Here is a 15,425-nt window from a genome sequence, read left to right as displayed (position 1 = left end):
ATTTCTACGTTATTGCTGTAAATCCTGATAAAAGCTGCTCGGGACGCACTGCTGCTGGAGACAGACGACCTCCTCCACCACCCTCCTCCTCCACCTCTGGAGGGACTGAGGATAAAACACAAAGTCCACTGAGCCGTTTTACAGGGTCAGGGTTAGGGGGGCCCAAAGGGAAACTGGGGAAGAGGGACCAAATTGCACGGACCAATCGATTAGATTTTGAGACATTAACGACGAACCGTTTCAGAATAAATCCCCCAAAACTGTGATAAAACGTCCCATACAAAGCGAATGAGAGAGGCTCCTCATGGAGGAGATCAAAGGAGATCAGTGTGTTGCCATGGAGACGCTCCCTGCTCAGTGTTTCACAGTGACGTAGCTACCTGACAGGCGAGTTCGCATTGGTGTGAGCTAACGGCTATCATCCGAGCAATGCTAACTCAATTCCGAAAACAAAGATGACCTTTGGCGAAGGTCGACGCTCTACCGAGTGTAGCTCTAGTTTAACTTTGAAAACGTTGCCATGTCTGGCCACTGTTCAGGTGACATTCTCAGTTAAGAAAATGGAAAGTAATTAACGTAGTTTTGTTTACTTCCGTTTTTGTTTTTTTTACTTCCTTCCGGGAGAAGCAGCATGTGCAGCGCCTCTGGATGAACCACAGAGCAGCAAAACACCCAGTGGAATAATATTAAGGCAGAAAGTTTCACTTTTAAAAGTTCCCTTTTGATTGAGAGGGCTGATCGAGAAAGTAAAAGTCATTAGCTTTGCTTTGAAAAGCTGAATACTGGTAAAATATTAATTTCTCCTCTTTCTCTCCTTCCCTGGCTCTCCTCTATACTGTGTGTGTGTGTGTGTGTGTGTGTGTGTGTGTGTGTGTGTGTGTGTGTGTGTGTGTGTGTGTGTGTGTGTGTGTGTGTATTACAGTATATTATTTCCACTTTGTTCATGTAATAAGTTTAAAACTTTGTTTCTGGAAATATTCAAATTCTCAAAGAGGTGGACCTGCACTCTAACAAAATCCAGACTAATGTTAGATGTTTATTAATTATTTATGTTTTTATTATTTTGCTGATCTTAGAAACAGTTTCATGCAAAGCTAAAAGGACGTCATAAAAAGTATTTTAATTTAAATATAGTCTCTGTGTGCTGAGTTGACATTAATTCCGTGGTTTTCCCTGAATGAATAACCATTACAAGCTTCAGTCTTCAGTAGAAAAACAATGTGATTAATTGCAATTAATTACAGGAAATCGTGTGATTAATTCGTAATTTTTTTCCAATCGATTGGCAGCGTTAATATATATTAATTATATAAGTTTAATCTTTATTGCAGAAATAAAGAAAATTTTGAAAAATAAATAGAAAAAAATGAAAAACACAACACACTAAACTATGCATACTTTGTTTATTTAAAGTTCACTTTTTTTTAATTAATGCAACTATTACACAAATATCATACAAAAATGTGCACATTATATATGTCTATGGTTTGCGTCGCTTTCTGCCTGTGACGTCACCAGAGAGGCGGGGCCGCTGTTGTTGTCTCGAAGACTTCAATCATCAGCATCTTCATCTTCTTCTTCAGCCAACGCGGGATATACCTCCTCGTCTCTGCACCGCCCTGCTCCTCTGCCGGTGTCTGTGCTCCGCTCCGTGTCCTCGCCATGGGAAACTGTTTGACCGTGGGGCCGAACGAGGCGCTGGTGGTCTCCGGTAGGTGTTTCCCCGCTAACGGCTAGCGGTGCGAGATAGCGTCCGTCGGGTGTTTCGGATGAACTGGTTTCCGTGTTAAATGGTGACTGACTTCCTATAGCGTTCGTCGTTGCTGCTCGCAACGGCAGATGTTGATATAAGACTTATAAAAGGTACGACACAAAACAACTTTATTATAGATGTTGTCAAATGGCGTTCGCTATGACAGCTAGGGAGTTCTACAGGGTTTTCAACCTCTGCTGTTACGAGCAGCCGCAGCAACACCGGAAGATAAAGGAAGTCGGTCACCAGTTAACAGGGACACCAGGTAATCTGAAACACGAGCGCACCCAGCGCTGCATCTTTACTGCAATATTCTCACAATCAGCGCCTTAAATCCGTATTTATCTAGAAACCCCTCTGCTGCTGAGTAAAGCTATAAATCAGTTCCATCAGCGGGGATTTTAGCTCCTGATGCTGACGACAGCTCCATTAGCATCGTTAGCAGGTCTTCAACACAGAAACCAAAAGATTCATATAAAAGATAAACTCCTGTTTTATTGACACTTTTAGGATGATCATGATTAAATGTTTTCCATCAGCTCTGATCCGGGACATGGCTGAGCTTGATAAGATCAAGCAAAGGCTTGTAAAAGGTTAATATGAGGGATACAAGACGGCTAGATCGGTAATTAATAATCTCATTTAAACCACAAAGTGAACAAACTGATTTAATCACAAAATCATAAAGAAAAAACTCTTCATGTGAACCATCCGGGTTCTTCCTGTGAAACACTTAACAACCTGGGAAACTTGACAGTGCGTTTTTATAATGATTGGTATCTTATGTGCAGGTTATGTTATTCTTTTATTCTGTGCAGTAATAACATAATCTCTGGTATACAGAATTTGCAATCTCTACAAAGATTACCATACAAGAATGTAAAATCTCGTCACGTTAGTGTCTCGTTTTTTGTAATAGTTTCTGTTGATATTGTTTTTAGTATTTACTCTTCATATTCTTTTGCCAATCTTTTGTCTTTTAATAAAGGATTATATTATCTCATATTATCATATCTTAAAAAGACGCTAAATATTTTGCTATTAAAGTGGTATGTTTTTATAACAGAGTAATATAATGAAAAAACACCACGATGTGCTACACTACAATAGGATCTGGGAAAAAGTCAAATGTATTGATGTAACTGAACCAGTGGCGTTCACATTAGTAGTTCTATCAGTGTCTGTAGTGACTTTACCTTCACAACATGAACAGTCTCTCTGGCTGTGAGCGATTGGTTGCCATGGTTACTGTCCTGATGGCACCGCTCTCGTCCCTCAGGTGGTTGCCTCGGCTCGGATGTGAAGACCTACATCGTGGGAGGCTGGTCCTGGGCCTGGTGGCTCCTCTCCGACATCCAGAGGTGAGCAGTGACCGGAGTGAGGGAAGAATGTTTGGTTTCAGGAAGTGTTGAAGGTCCAACAGAAGTGAGCAGCGGGTCTGAAATCCTCCGAGTGTGAAGCGACTGTGAAGATACAGAGACGTTTAATGTTCTCAGAGTTCCTGATGAAAGATTCTTATTCACTGGGAGTGATGAAGAGAAGCTCCGTCAGGAGTGATCTTGGTTCTGGTGAGGAGCGTTTTGAACGAGCTGTAATTTAAGACGTAAACACAGAATTACTTTTTCTTTTTTTAAGGAATTTGAAATTGGCTTTTTAAAAAGTGTATAAAACATGAACATTCCTTACTTGTACTTGTTTTTGTACTGAAATGAGGAAAACCTTTGCAGTTGTTTGCAGGAGTTTGAGCTGCCTGGTTCACAGCGTCGTGGGAAAAGCTCTTTTCTGAAGTCATTTAAAACAAAACTTCCTCATTGCTGAACACTTTAGACTCTGGAAGAGTTGCAGGGCCACTGAAGGGAAAAATAATTGGAGGCTGAAAAACAAAAAACCTTCATGCGCTTCAGAAAAAGTCGAAAATCAAAGTCAAGATTAATTTTTTTATGGTAGAAAACAAAGTCGGTCCGTCCACATGCCAGCGGTGAGACTGATCCTCAAAATACATCAGGCGGTTTAATGAAGTGATGAAAAGAAGCTTCAGGACAGAATGGAGCTCGTAAACACGGTCAGTTATCATCAGTATCAGGACCAGAGGAGACAGAGCAGCCTGCTGCCTGGTTCTGTAGAGGAACACAGTTATCATCAGTATCAGGACCAGAAGAGACAGAGCAGCCTGCTGCCTGGTTCTGTAGAGGAACACAGTTATCATCAGTATCAGGACCAGAAGAGACAGAGCAGCCTGCTGCCTGGTTCTGTAGAGGAACAGTTATCATCAGTATCAGGACCAGAAGAGACAGAGCAGCCTGCTGCCTGGTTCTGTAGAGGAACAGTTATCATCAGTATCAGGACGAGAGGAGACAGAGCAGCCTGCTGCCTGGTTCTGTAGAGGAACACAGTTATCATCAGTATCAGGACCAGAAGAGACAGAGCAGCCTGCTGCCTGGTTCTGTAGAGGAACAGTTATCATCAGTATCAGGACCAGAGGAGACAGAGCAGCCTGCTGCCTGGTTCTGTAGAGGAACAGTTATCATCAGTATCAGGACCAGAAGAGACAGAGCAGCCTGCTGCCTGGTTCTGTCCTGGAAGTTCGTCCAGTACGAAGGACAAAGACACGGATCCCCGGCTGCTTATTTAAATGTTCTTATTAATCAAGGGAATCCTGTGTAAAATCACACGTCCATCAGCAGTAAGCAACCCGATATAGACACTACTGAGTGATTTAATGTGAATTCACATCTACGGGCAAATGATGAGGGACGGACAGACGATGAGGGACAGACAGACGATGAGGGACGGACAGACGATGAGGGACGGACAGACGATGAGGGACAGACAGACGATGAGGGACGGACAGACGATGAGGGACAGACAGACGATGAGGGACAGACAGACGTCTCTCCGTGAAAATAAAAATCTCAACTTTGATTTTCGACTTTTTCTGAAGCGCGTGAAGGTTTGGTTTTTTTAGCCTCTGAATTTTTTTTTTTCTTCAGCGGCTCTAAAACTCTTCTGTATTTGACGACATGTCAGGTACTGAGATTGATGCTTGGACTGATTGGAGATGTGGGGATGTTTATATTCACACACTTTCACACAATCGTTCCATGAAGGAATCATGAGTCCTGTCATCTTCTTTGTTCCTTTCTCTGGTCGCACATGATCATAAAATAATAATAATGACAATAATATCAATAATGATAATTAATGGTGTTTTTTCTAGGAGACCCAAAGACGCGTTCTATTGCATTATTTATTCTCTCCATACTGGATGGTGCTAAACTACTGATGGAGCCACAGCTGCTCTGGGGCAGACTGACTAATCTACACCATCGACCCTCTGACCACCACCAACCACTCACTCTCTCACCCTCTGACCACCAACAACCACTCACTCTCTCACCCTCTGACCACCACCAACCACTCACTCTCTCACTCTTTCACCCTCTGACCACCACCATCCACTCACTCTCTCACCATCTGACCACCACCAACCACTCACTCTCTCACTGCATTCACCCTCTGACCACCACCAACCACTCACTCTCTCACTCTTTCACCCTCTGACCACCACCAACCACTCACTCTCTCACTCTTTCACCCTCTGACCACCACCAACCACTCACTCTCTCACTCGCTCACCCTCGGACCACCACCAACCACTCACTCTCTCACCCTCTGACCACCACCAACCACTCACTCTCTCACTACATTCACTCTCTGACCACCACCAACCACTCACTCTCTCACTACATTCACCCTCTGACCACCACCAACCACTCACTCTCTCACTCTTTCACCCTCTGACCACCACCAACCACTCACTCTCTCACTACATTCACCCTCTGACCACCACCAACCACTCACTCTCTCACTCTTTCACCCTCTGACCACCACCAACCACTCACTCGCTCACCCTCGGACCACCACCAACCACTCACTCTCTCACCCTCTGACCACCACCAACCACTCACTCTCTCACTACATTCACTCTCTGACCACCACCAACCACTCACTCTCTCACCCTCTGACCACCACCAACCACTCAATCTTTCTCTCTCACTACATTCACCCTCTGACCACCACCAACCACTCACTCTCTCACTACATTCACTCTCTGACCACCACCAACCACTCACTCTCTCACCCTCTGCCCACCACCAACCACTCACTCTCTCACTACATTCACTCTCTGACCACCACCAACCACTCACTCTCTCACCCTCTGACCACCACCAACCACTCAATCTTTCTCTCTCACTACATTCACTCTCTGACCACCACCAACCACTCACCCTCTGACCACCACCAACCACTCACTCTCTCACCCTCTGACCACCACCAAAACATTCACTCTCTCACTCATTCACCCAGGCAGTTTGAGGTTCAGTGTCTTGCCCAATGACACTTTGGCACGCAGGCAGGCAGAGATGGGAATCAAACCTGCAACCTTCTGATTGGGAGACGGCCGTTTTACCAAGCGAGCCATGCCGCCCCAAACACATGAGCTATACTGTACAACACTGCCCCCACAGGTCGTCAGAGGTATTAAGCACTGCTGCACACTGCCCCCACAGGTCGTCAGTGGTAGTACTCTCCTACACATTCGTAAGTTCCCACTAAATGAATCAGATTACACAGTAATGGACACAGAAGACGAGCAGGAACTCAAGCAGAAGTCACAGTCGGAGTTTCAGTCTTTTCTAGTTCCAGTCGGATCCATCAGGTCGTCACTGCCGCTAAACTCTTCAGGTGTGTTAGACGACTTGCTGCTCCGCTGTCGCTGTGACGAGCTTCTGCTGCTTCTGCTGCTTCTGCTTCAGGTTGAGCCTGGAGATCATGACTCTGAAGCCCCGATGTGAAGACGTGGAGACAGCAGAGGGCGTCGCCATCACTGTGACTGGGGTGGCACAGGTACACACACACACACACACACACACACACACACACACACACACACACACACACACACACACACACACACACACACACACACACACACACACACACACACACACACACACACACACACACACACACACACACACACACACACACACACACACACACACGTTGTATGTAATCATCCTCTGCTGCCCACGTTTCACTGCCCCTCTGCTGCTCTGCTTCAGGTCAAAGTCATGACGGAGCAGGACTTGCTGGCGGTGGCGTGTGAGCAGTTTCTGGGTAAATCAGTGATGGAGATCAAAGCTGTGCTGCTGCACACGCTGGAGGGTCACCTGCGCTCCATCCTGGGTAGGAACCTCTAACACCGCCAGCTTTCACCTGCATGCAGCTCGCTGGTCGTTTTCTGACTCGTCCCACAAACTGTGAAGACTTAATTGACCACGTTATCAGTGATTGGCTCAGAGTCAACAACTTCGACCAATGAGAGTGCTCGTTTCATTTCGCCCTCACTCAGAATTACTGCACACGGCTTGTTAGATTCAACACTGTCAGTAATATTTTCCGCTGAAATATGAAGTTTTCAACACGAGACCAGGAAGCATCGTGTTGACAAAGATCAAGAACAAACGAGGCCGAAAGAAAAAGTCCCAGTGAAGATTAAAACTGTGAAAAAGGTGAAGCTCAGCGAGACTCGTACTGTTGTGTTGAGAGACTTTGCCATGGACTCGCCAGAATTCTTATGAAAATCATGAGAAGCGAAAGTGTTGCGTTGTGAAAATGAAATGTTAAGTTTATGATGTGAAGAAGTGTGGACCTAATGAAGAAAGACAGTGACTGTAATCTGACTGTTGATTGTGGACATTGATTTTCATAAAATACGTACAATTTGATCCTTGTCTTCTTATTATGTTGTAGGAAATATCCCGAAAATGGCTTCAAAATGTGTAGAAATGAAAACTTTGAGTTTCAAAACCTCCAGAACTTTCGGATAAAATCATTTTTCCTGTTTCAAGCAGCGTTTCCTCCGTCTACACGGAGTCGGAGCATTGTAGCTGTGTAGAGTCTGACGTTTAATGGTTTTCTGTGGAGTCGCAGACGTGTAAAGTACAGATGTTTGTTGTTTCCGTCCTGTGGTCCTGAGAGTGACGGGCGAGCGTGTCTCCTGCAGGGACTCTGACTGTGGAGCAAATCTACCGCGACCGGGACCAGTTTGCCAAACTGGTGCGGGACGTGGCGGCTCCCGACGTCGGCCGGATGGGCATCGAGATTCTCAGCTTCACCATCAAGGTGAGTTCACGGCAACCTGAGAGGCAACTGCGTCGACGGCTGCTTCTCTGACGGCGCCATTGCAACGAACTCCGTCCTCCTGACAGCCACGAAAACAAAGTGCTTCCTGAAGTACCGTTAGCCTTAGCATGTATGTCCAATAGCTGGGATTAGCATTAGCGTGTGTGTTCAGTAGCTGAGATTAGCATTAGCATGCATGTTCAATAGCTGGGATTAGCATTAGCATGTATGTCCAATAGCTGGGATTAGCATTAGCACGTATGTCCAATAGCTGGGATTAGCATTAGCACGTATGTACAGTAGCTGGGATTAGCATTAGCACGTATGTACAGTAGCTGGGATTAGCATTAGCACGTATGTACAGTAGCTGGGATTAGCATTAGCCTCTGAAGGAAACACACCAATAGATTTTAGTTTGAGAACTTAAACTTAATCTTCTTAAAGCTGCTTCACGGTTCACACTAGAACGTATCGTTTTTACTTTTACTTTGGAGAACAGTTCTAAGTCTTAGGTTCTGTTTACAACTTTCTGTGTTGTTTGTTTCCATGAGTAAACATCTCCCAGGGTTTGGAGGTTTGGAGCGCAGTGCAGTTGTAGGAAATGAGCAACAGTAATGGAGGATTCACAGTTTATGATCACCCGTCAGGATTAATAAGGAAACTTCTCCAACTCCATCATCTGCAGAAGTGGAACTTCGGTTCTGGAGTGAAAACAGAAGAACGTTTCCGTACTTCTTGTGTGAATGTTTTTGTTTATATCTAAATAAACCACCAGATCCCTGCTGGAGAATCGACAGGTTCAGTTTGAGTGACGGTGATTGTGACTGTGAGGTCTGACCCGTCTGTCTGACCCGTCTGTCTGACCCGTCTGTCTGACCCGTCTGTCTGACCCGTCTGTCTGACCCGTCTGTCTGACCCGTCTGTCTGACCCGCCTGTCTGACCCGTCTGTCTGACCCGTCTGTCTGCGCTCGCAGGACGTTTACGATAAGCTGGATTACTTGAGCTCCCTGGGGAAGACGCAGATCGCCGCCGTGCGGAGGGACGCCGACATCGGCGTGGCGGAGGCAGAGAGGGATGCTGGGATACGGGTCAGGACGCTGCTGCAGGTTGAGTTGACTGGACTGTCGCCGCGGCGGACTGATCCCAGCTCCGTCTCCTCTTCCTCCTGCAGGAAGCCGAGTGCAAGAAGGAGATGATGGACATGAAGTTCAAGGCCGACACCAAGATGGCCGACTCCAAACGAGAGCTGGAGCTGGAGAAGGCGTCCTTCAACCAGGAGATCAACACCAAGGTGAGCGACGCTCCACGTCTGCTCTCCGTCTGCTCTCCGTCTGCTCACTGACGGAGCTTCTAGGAACTTTCTCTTGTTGAAAACTGCTGAAGATGTAGATTTAAAAAACAAAGAAGAATGAATTGAAATGCATTTTAAATTCCCAGCCTGACGACAATAAGACGACCAGAAGGACTAGTTTTTACTTTACTAGATTTCATTGAATTCATTGGTGTAAGAAAACTAATAACAAGTTTATTCAAAGATTTTTCAGTGAATGTTGAACTTGATGTTATGGTGAGATCATGTGATCAGATATTTGTGTGAATGCTGAAAAGCATTCACATTAGGAAACCAAATCTTTAGTGTTATTATTCTGACTTGTTCCGTGCGGCGCCGGTTCTCCTGCCATCTTTAACCCATCGGAACCCTTCAGATATCAAAACGTGCAGCTTGTTGTTGAGACGACTGCTGAGCTCGGCGCTCTTTCATTTCTTTAACCGTTTATGAAGACGTCACAAAAAACTATGAAAAAATGTCCCATACTAAGTGGATGGGAGAGGCACCTCAAGCAGGAGATCCCTTACCGCTTCATCAGCATTACAGTTCAGCTTTATTCCACTTCAGCATTCTCATTTTCTTCTTGAATGAAATCCTGAAGTGGTATAAATAAAGTTTTGTGAGTTTCCAGTTCCTGCAGCAGGAACTTGGTATTAAACTCTGCCGTCCTCAGAAAGCCGAGGCGCAGCTGGCCTACGAGCTGCAGGCGGCCAAGGAGCAGCAGAAGATCCGGCTGGAGGAGATCCAGATCCAGGTGGTGCAGAGGAAGAAGGAGATCACCATCGAGGAGAAGGAGGTCCTCCGGACGGACAAGGAGCTGATCGCCACGGTGAAGCGGCCCGCCGAGGCCGAGGCCTACAAGATGCAGCAGCTGGCCGAGGGACACAAGTGAGTGACGGTCAGCCCGGCCAATCGGGACGCTCGCCGCTCGCTGATGGCGCCGCCCTGTCCCTCGCTCTGTCCCCAGGGTGAAGACGGTGCTGATCGCTCAGGCCGAAGCCGAGAAGATCCGCAGGATCGGCGAGGCGGAGGCGTCCTCCATCGAGGCCATAGGAAAGGCGGAGGCGGAGAAGATGAAGCTGAAGGCCGAAGCCTACCAGCAGTACGGAGACGCCGCCAAGACCGCCCTGGTCCTGGAGGCGCTGCCCAAGGTGACCACACACACACACACACACACACACACACACACACACACACACACACACACACACACACACACACACACACACACACACACGAGCATGCAGAGCAGAGGACATTCCCATCACAGTTAATAAAACTTACAGACTCTGCTCATCGTGCTCAAAGACAGAAATAGAATTTTACCAGTAAACCTGCAGAAGTTATTTGTTTTCACTTTTAACGACGACGATCAGGAGATTTGATCTTCAGCAGCGAGTCGCTCAGACTCATTGGAAACAAATGTGTATTTCACTTGTTGGTGTACAAATCTTGAATTCCCAAATACAGGATTGAAAAGGTTGAAATAATATTCATCATTTATACAGAAAACTTTCTGGACTCCAGGATCACTGTAAACTGGTACTGCTGGGATTTTGTTACCTTCACCGGTGAAAGTTGGCCGAGAAGTTTATGTTTTCGTTTGTGTGTATTTATTTATTGGTTTCTATGTATGTATTTTACCAACTTCTCGCAAAAACTACTCACCGGAATTGCATCGTCCAAGGACCGATCCAACAGGATTTAACGACTAAATGTTTCTGATTAAATCTAAAAAAATGCACAAAAAAGTCCCATACAAAGCGGATGAGAGGCACCTCATGGAGATGAAAGGAGATCAGCGTCTGTTGCCATGGAGACGCTCCCTGCTCAGGGTTTAACAGTTACCTGACTGGCTATATTCAGGGTCGGGAAGGTTTCTTGAAAACTGTAATCTGTTACTATTACAAGTTACTTGTCAAAAAAAGGAATCAGTAACTTACTCTAAGTACTAAAATTAAGAAAGAATAGAATGTCTGCTCAGTGTGTTGATAAATCTTCTACCAGCATTCACAAACTGCACTTAACAGAAGAGGTTTTGAACCATCAACTCTCAGTTACACATCAGGGGTCTCACACTGATTTATTGTTTATAGAACCAAAACCACAATACAAATAAAGTTTTCAATTATTCAAGTTTCGTCCTCAAAACAATTTCTTTTCAAGAAAATGTGCTCATCTTTTTCAAAACAGTTCTGGTGCGTTTCGCCCCAATTAATCCCTAAAACATGAGCTCGTCTAAAGGTCCAGAGAACGGCTGACTACCAGCCACTCTAGTAATGGTACTGGCAGGTTACTGACAGGTTAGTGAGCTAATCAGACTAGTTGACCGAGTGCAGGTGTGTGTCGGTAAAGGTGAGCAGGTGGTTTCCTTCCTCTTGATGTTTCTTCAGGTGAGACGTTGACACACTTTCACACTTTGCTGGGAGACATAATCCTCACTGTCCAGAGAGGTGAAGAGTCTTCTCTCCCTTCAAAATAAAATGATGCAGCCATGACCAGAGCAGCTGAGGCAGTAACCATGGCACATGGACGGCACATGTGTCAGCTGCATTTCTACTTTATTCCATCGGATTTTCTATTGTAATCCCGCTAAGTAATCCCAGCTTGTATCTAATATACCTGTAACAAGATTACACATTGTTTTATGTATTGTAACGGATTACAGCTACATTTATTTGTATCCTAATTACTAACGCCGTTACATGTAGTCCGTTACTCCCCAACCCTGGATATATTTGTACATATTTGATTTTGCTTTCATGAACGGAACAAAAATAAATGACTGACTGAATTGAACCATCTGACGTCAGACTTTCACCGACCACTAAACCGTGTCTGCAGATCGCTACCAAGGTGGCTGCTCCGCTGGCGAGGACCAATGAGATCGTGATCCTGAGCGGGGAGGGCAGCCGCCTGACGGGCGAGGTGAACCGCCTGCTGGCCGAGCTCCCCGTGTCGGTCAACGCTCTCACGGGAGTGGATCTATCCAAGGTCGGTGATTCCTGTCCACGTGTTTTATATGAAGCTCCGGGAAGCAGTGAACTTCACAGTCGTCTGGTTTTATCTCAATCATCAGTGAAGGAAAGAACTATTGACCACGTTTGTATTAGTAGAGGAAATATCCAGAGGCTACGATGTCATACTGAGATGTTGGAAGGTCAGCAGTGTCGGCGTTCACAGCTTTTCTGGAGATTTTAGGAGGAAAAGACTCTTTCACCGGACGACGTTTCAAATAAAAAATAAATAGAGCTTATTGATTAGCATTTTTGTTTGAGAAAAGTTTCACATTTAAATGATGACGTCCTGAAAACGATGTAGTTTTTATGTTGGTCCATTAGTTGGCGCCGTTGGTTGTTTTAGTACTGAAAACACACACACACACACACACACACACACACACACACACACACACACACACACACACACACACACACACACACACACACACACACACACAATCGCTGCATCAAACCCAACCTAACGAATGACTGAACTCCACGGAGCATGACTTCTCAGCCACTTCCGTTTCTGCGTTTTCAAGCAGAAACATAAAAGAAAGTTGAACCTTCAAAGCATCGAGGCTGGAGAGGAAGGTCTGTTGGTGAGTTTTGGACTGACGGGAGACTTGATGGTCCTCTTCCTGTCCCGAGTCGCTGCCAGCTCAGAGCAGCTTCTGTGAGACGAAGCGATCAAACGGGACCGGTGTGAATAAAGCTCCGCCCACACCGCAGGTCTTCATGCTCAATTCCCATGTTTTGCGGGAATCTGATATTTTTTTCTCGTGATCATTTCAAACACGACCTGCCGTGTGAACGTGATCGGACCGGATGTTTTCGGGTGCCAGAGCACAGAAGATGACGTGAAGTCACGCGGAGCTATTGACGCAGGGCACACTGGTCAGCACCAGGGTTGCCAGATGTGACTCACTGTTTCCAGCCCAAACAAGGTCAAACCCAAACACCTCAACGAAAACCAGCCTGGATCTCAGCCTGTGTAGGAATCATGGTAAAACCATAAAACTAGGTGGAATAAAGATCCCAACATAAACACACAAATGCACGAAATAAACAAATAAACAAAACAATACTAATTGGGGGATACCCGCCATATCTGGCAACCCTGGTCAGCGTGTAGATTCATTTTCAAGTGGTTGTTAAATACGACAGAATCGAGACAACATGAGGAGGAAAGAAGAAGGATGAGGAAAAAAGAGATCACAGCTTTTAAGAGCTTTTATTCTGGCGGAGCCGCTTCCTCCGGCGCTTACCTGTGATGTCAGTCACACGTCGATGAGGAAGCAGCCGCATGTAGAAAAATATCCAAATTGGTTAAAGACACGATGGAGGCCTGGGCTTTAATACGGAAACTCAGCAGGTTGAGTCACTGTGAGTAAAGAGTCGTTTCCCTGCAGTGTGAACGAGGCCGAGAGGCTTCACACACTCAGTAACACCGTCCTTTCTGCTCCTCGTATCTCCAGAAAAGCTGCGGACACTTAAAGCAGTGAGCTCGTTCTTGCTCAGCGCGACATCCTGAGTCGCAGGATTTGACCTGAACTGTGGAGGTTTGAGTCGTGTGCAGTAACGGAGGCTTCCCTCCACAGATGCCGCTGCTGCAGCCGATGAAGACGTCCTAATGCGGACGGCCAAGACGCCACTCCACTCCGGTACCTGTCGTATGCACTCTCATGGACAGCCTTTACACTTGAAGAGTTCAGTTGTTTTATATGTATACTCTGTATACCAAGTGAATTTTGGAAACCTCTGGTGCCTTACTTTATACAGGACCAGAAAATCTGCATGCACTGCTGCTCACGGAAATCCTTTTCCTTTCTATCTTTGTTTTGTTTCCGTGGAACTGTATTTATGGGAGCTGCTCGTCAAGGTTCTATTTATTTTATTTATATTGATGGTATGCCGACGGCCTGCTCTGTTGTCACTTTCTACAGGCCTTTTTGTTCTCATATTGTTTATATACCTCTGTCTATGGACACACGCACATTCCCACGATAATCTGAATCTCCTCTTCTCATACTGTAATTTATATCAACTCAAAATGTCACTGTAACCAAGGAGCTCCTTTTGTTGTGCAATTTCCCGCCTGAGGTTTCCTCCTCTGGCGCCCCGGAGAAGCTCCCCGTCTTCAGACGACACTTTGTCGTTTGTGTCCTGACAGGAAAACGGGTAGCAGGTCTTGTGCTGATGTGATTAGCTTGTGATGTGGTTCTTTAGGAGTTTGTGTGGACTTTTAATGTGAAATCTTGCTCGCTTGATCGTTTGTTGTTTTGTTTTGTTTTAAAGAAAGGAAAGTTTAGAATTGTTTGAACCTGTTTGAGAAAGATTATGAAAGTGATGAGGTTTAATAGATTTTTAACAACAAAGATCAAACAGCAACATGAAGAAAACTTTACATTTTTCTATCAGAGGGACGGAGGTGAGATCCAGCCTAGTTTTATTTGACACTAAGATTTTTTTTCATGCTACAATTCAGTGTAGACGCTAAGCCATGCTCCTCAATCGTGTCAACAAACCAAATTTTTACACATTTTTCTGTTGGACGTCCGAGCATATCCGCACTCATTTCTTTAAACTGTGATGTTTTAGCAGAGTAACTATCAGACGACGTGTAACTATTTGAAACTGTAATATTACTCTCGGTACTCGGTTGTCACGATGCTTTGTTGTTTTTGGACTAATGGGATCTCGGATGGGCGGTCCTCCGAGCCTGCAGGGGGCGACGGCGTACTGCCTGGTGTGTGTGTGTGTGTGTGTGTGTGTGTGTGTGTGTGTGTGTGTGTGTGTGTGTGTGTGTGTGTGTGTGTGTGTGTGTGTGTGTGTGTGTGTGTGTGTGTGTGTGTGTGTGTGTGTGAGAGCTGCATGTCATCCGTCTGTACGCAGAGTGATCTGCTCACTCTTTAATAACCGTGGTGAATAAATGAAGCTGACATCAAACTGCCATTTTGTTCTTCTGCTTGATGAAGATCGGTGTCTTGTGTTTTCTGTGTCCTGTTGTTAAAGCATCACATGTTGGACTCTTATAAAACTGGTTCAGCTCATAGCAGGAAGGCCGTCACTTCTAATACAGATGTTGTGCTGCGTGGAGTTTGTTTGTTCTTCTTTTCTTCAGTTCCGTTCCAGATGTGCTGTGAATGT

At 45.6% G+C, this 15,425-nt stretch overlaps 1 protein-coding gene across 1 annotated transcript; it reads left to right on the top strand.

Moving 5' to 3' along the window:
* Positions 1-1,501: 1,501 nt before the first annotated feature.
* LOC308107208 (flotillin-2-like) lies at positions 1,502-15,229 on the top strand. Its single transcript, XM_080459407.1, has 11 exons — positions 1,502-1,711; positions 3,033-3,114; positions 6,571-6,661; positions 6,880-7,003; positions 7,824-7,942; positions 8,918-9,031; positions 9,115-9,234; positions 9,947-10,161; positions 10,241-10,424; positions 12,118-12,267; positions 13,877-15,229. Exons 1-11 carry the CDS (start codon positions 1,663-1,665, stop codon positions 13,907-13,909), a joined length of 1,281 nt encoding a protein of 426 aa, XP_080315533.1. The 5' UTR covers positions 1,502-1,662; the 3' UTR covers positions 13,910-15,229.
* The last annotated feature ends 196 nt before the right edge of the window (positions 15,230-15,425 follow it).

The sequence above is a fragment of the Lipophrys pholis genome, assembly GCF_963383615.2.
Source record: "Lipophrys pholis genome assembly, chromosome: 3".
Classification (NCBI taxonomy): Eukaryota; Metazoa; Chordata; class Actinopteri; order Blenniiformes; family Blenniidae; genus Lipophrys; species Lipophrys pholis.
The sequence above is the reverse complement of the archived record's forward strand: the minus strand, read 5'-3'. Positions and strand labels throughout refer to the sequence as shown.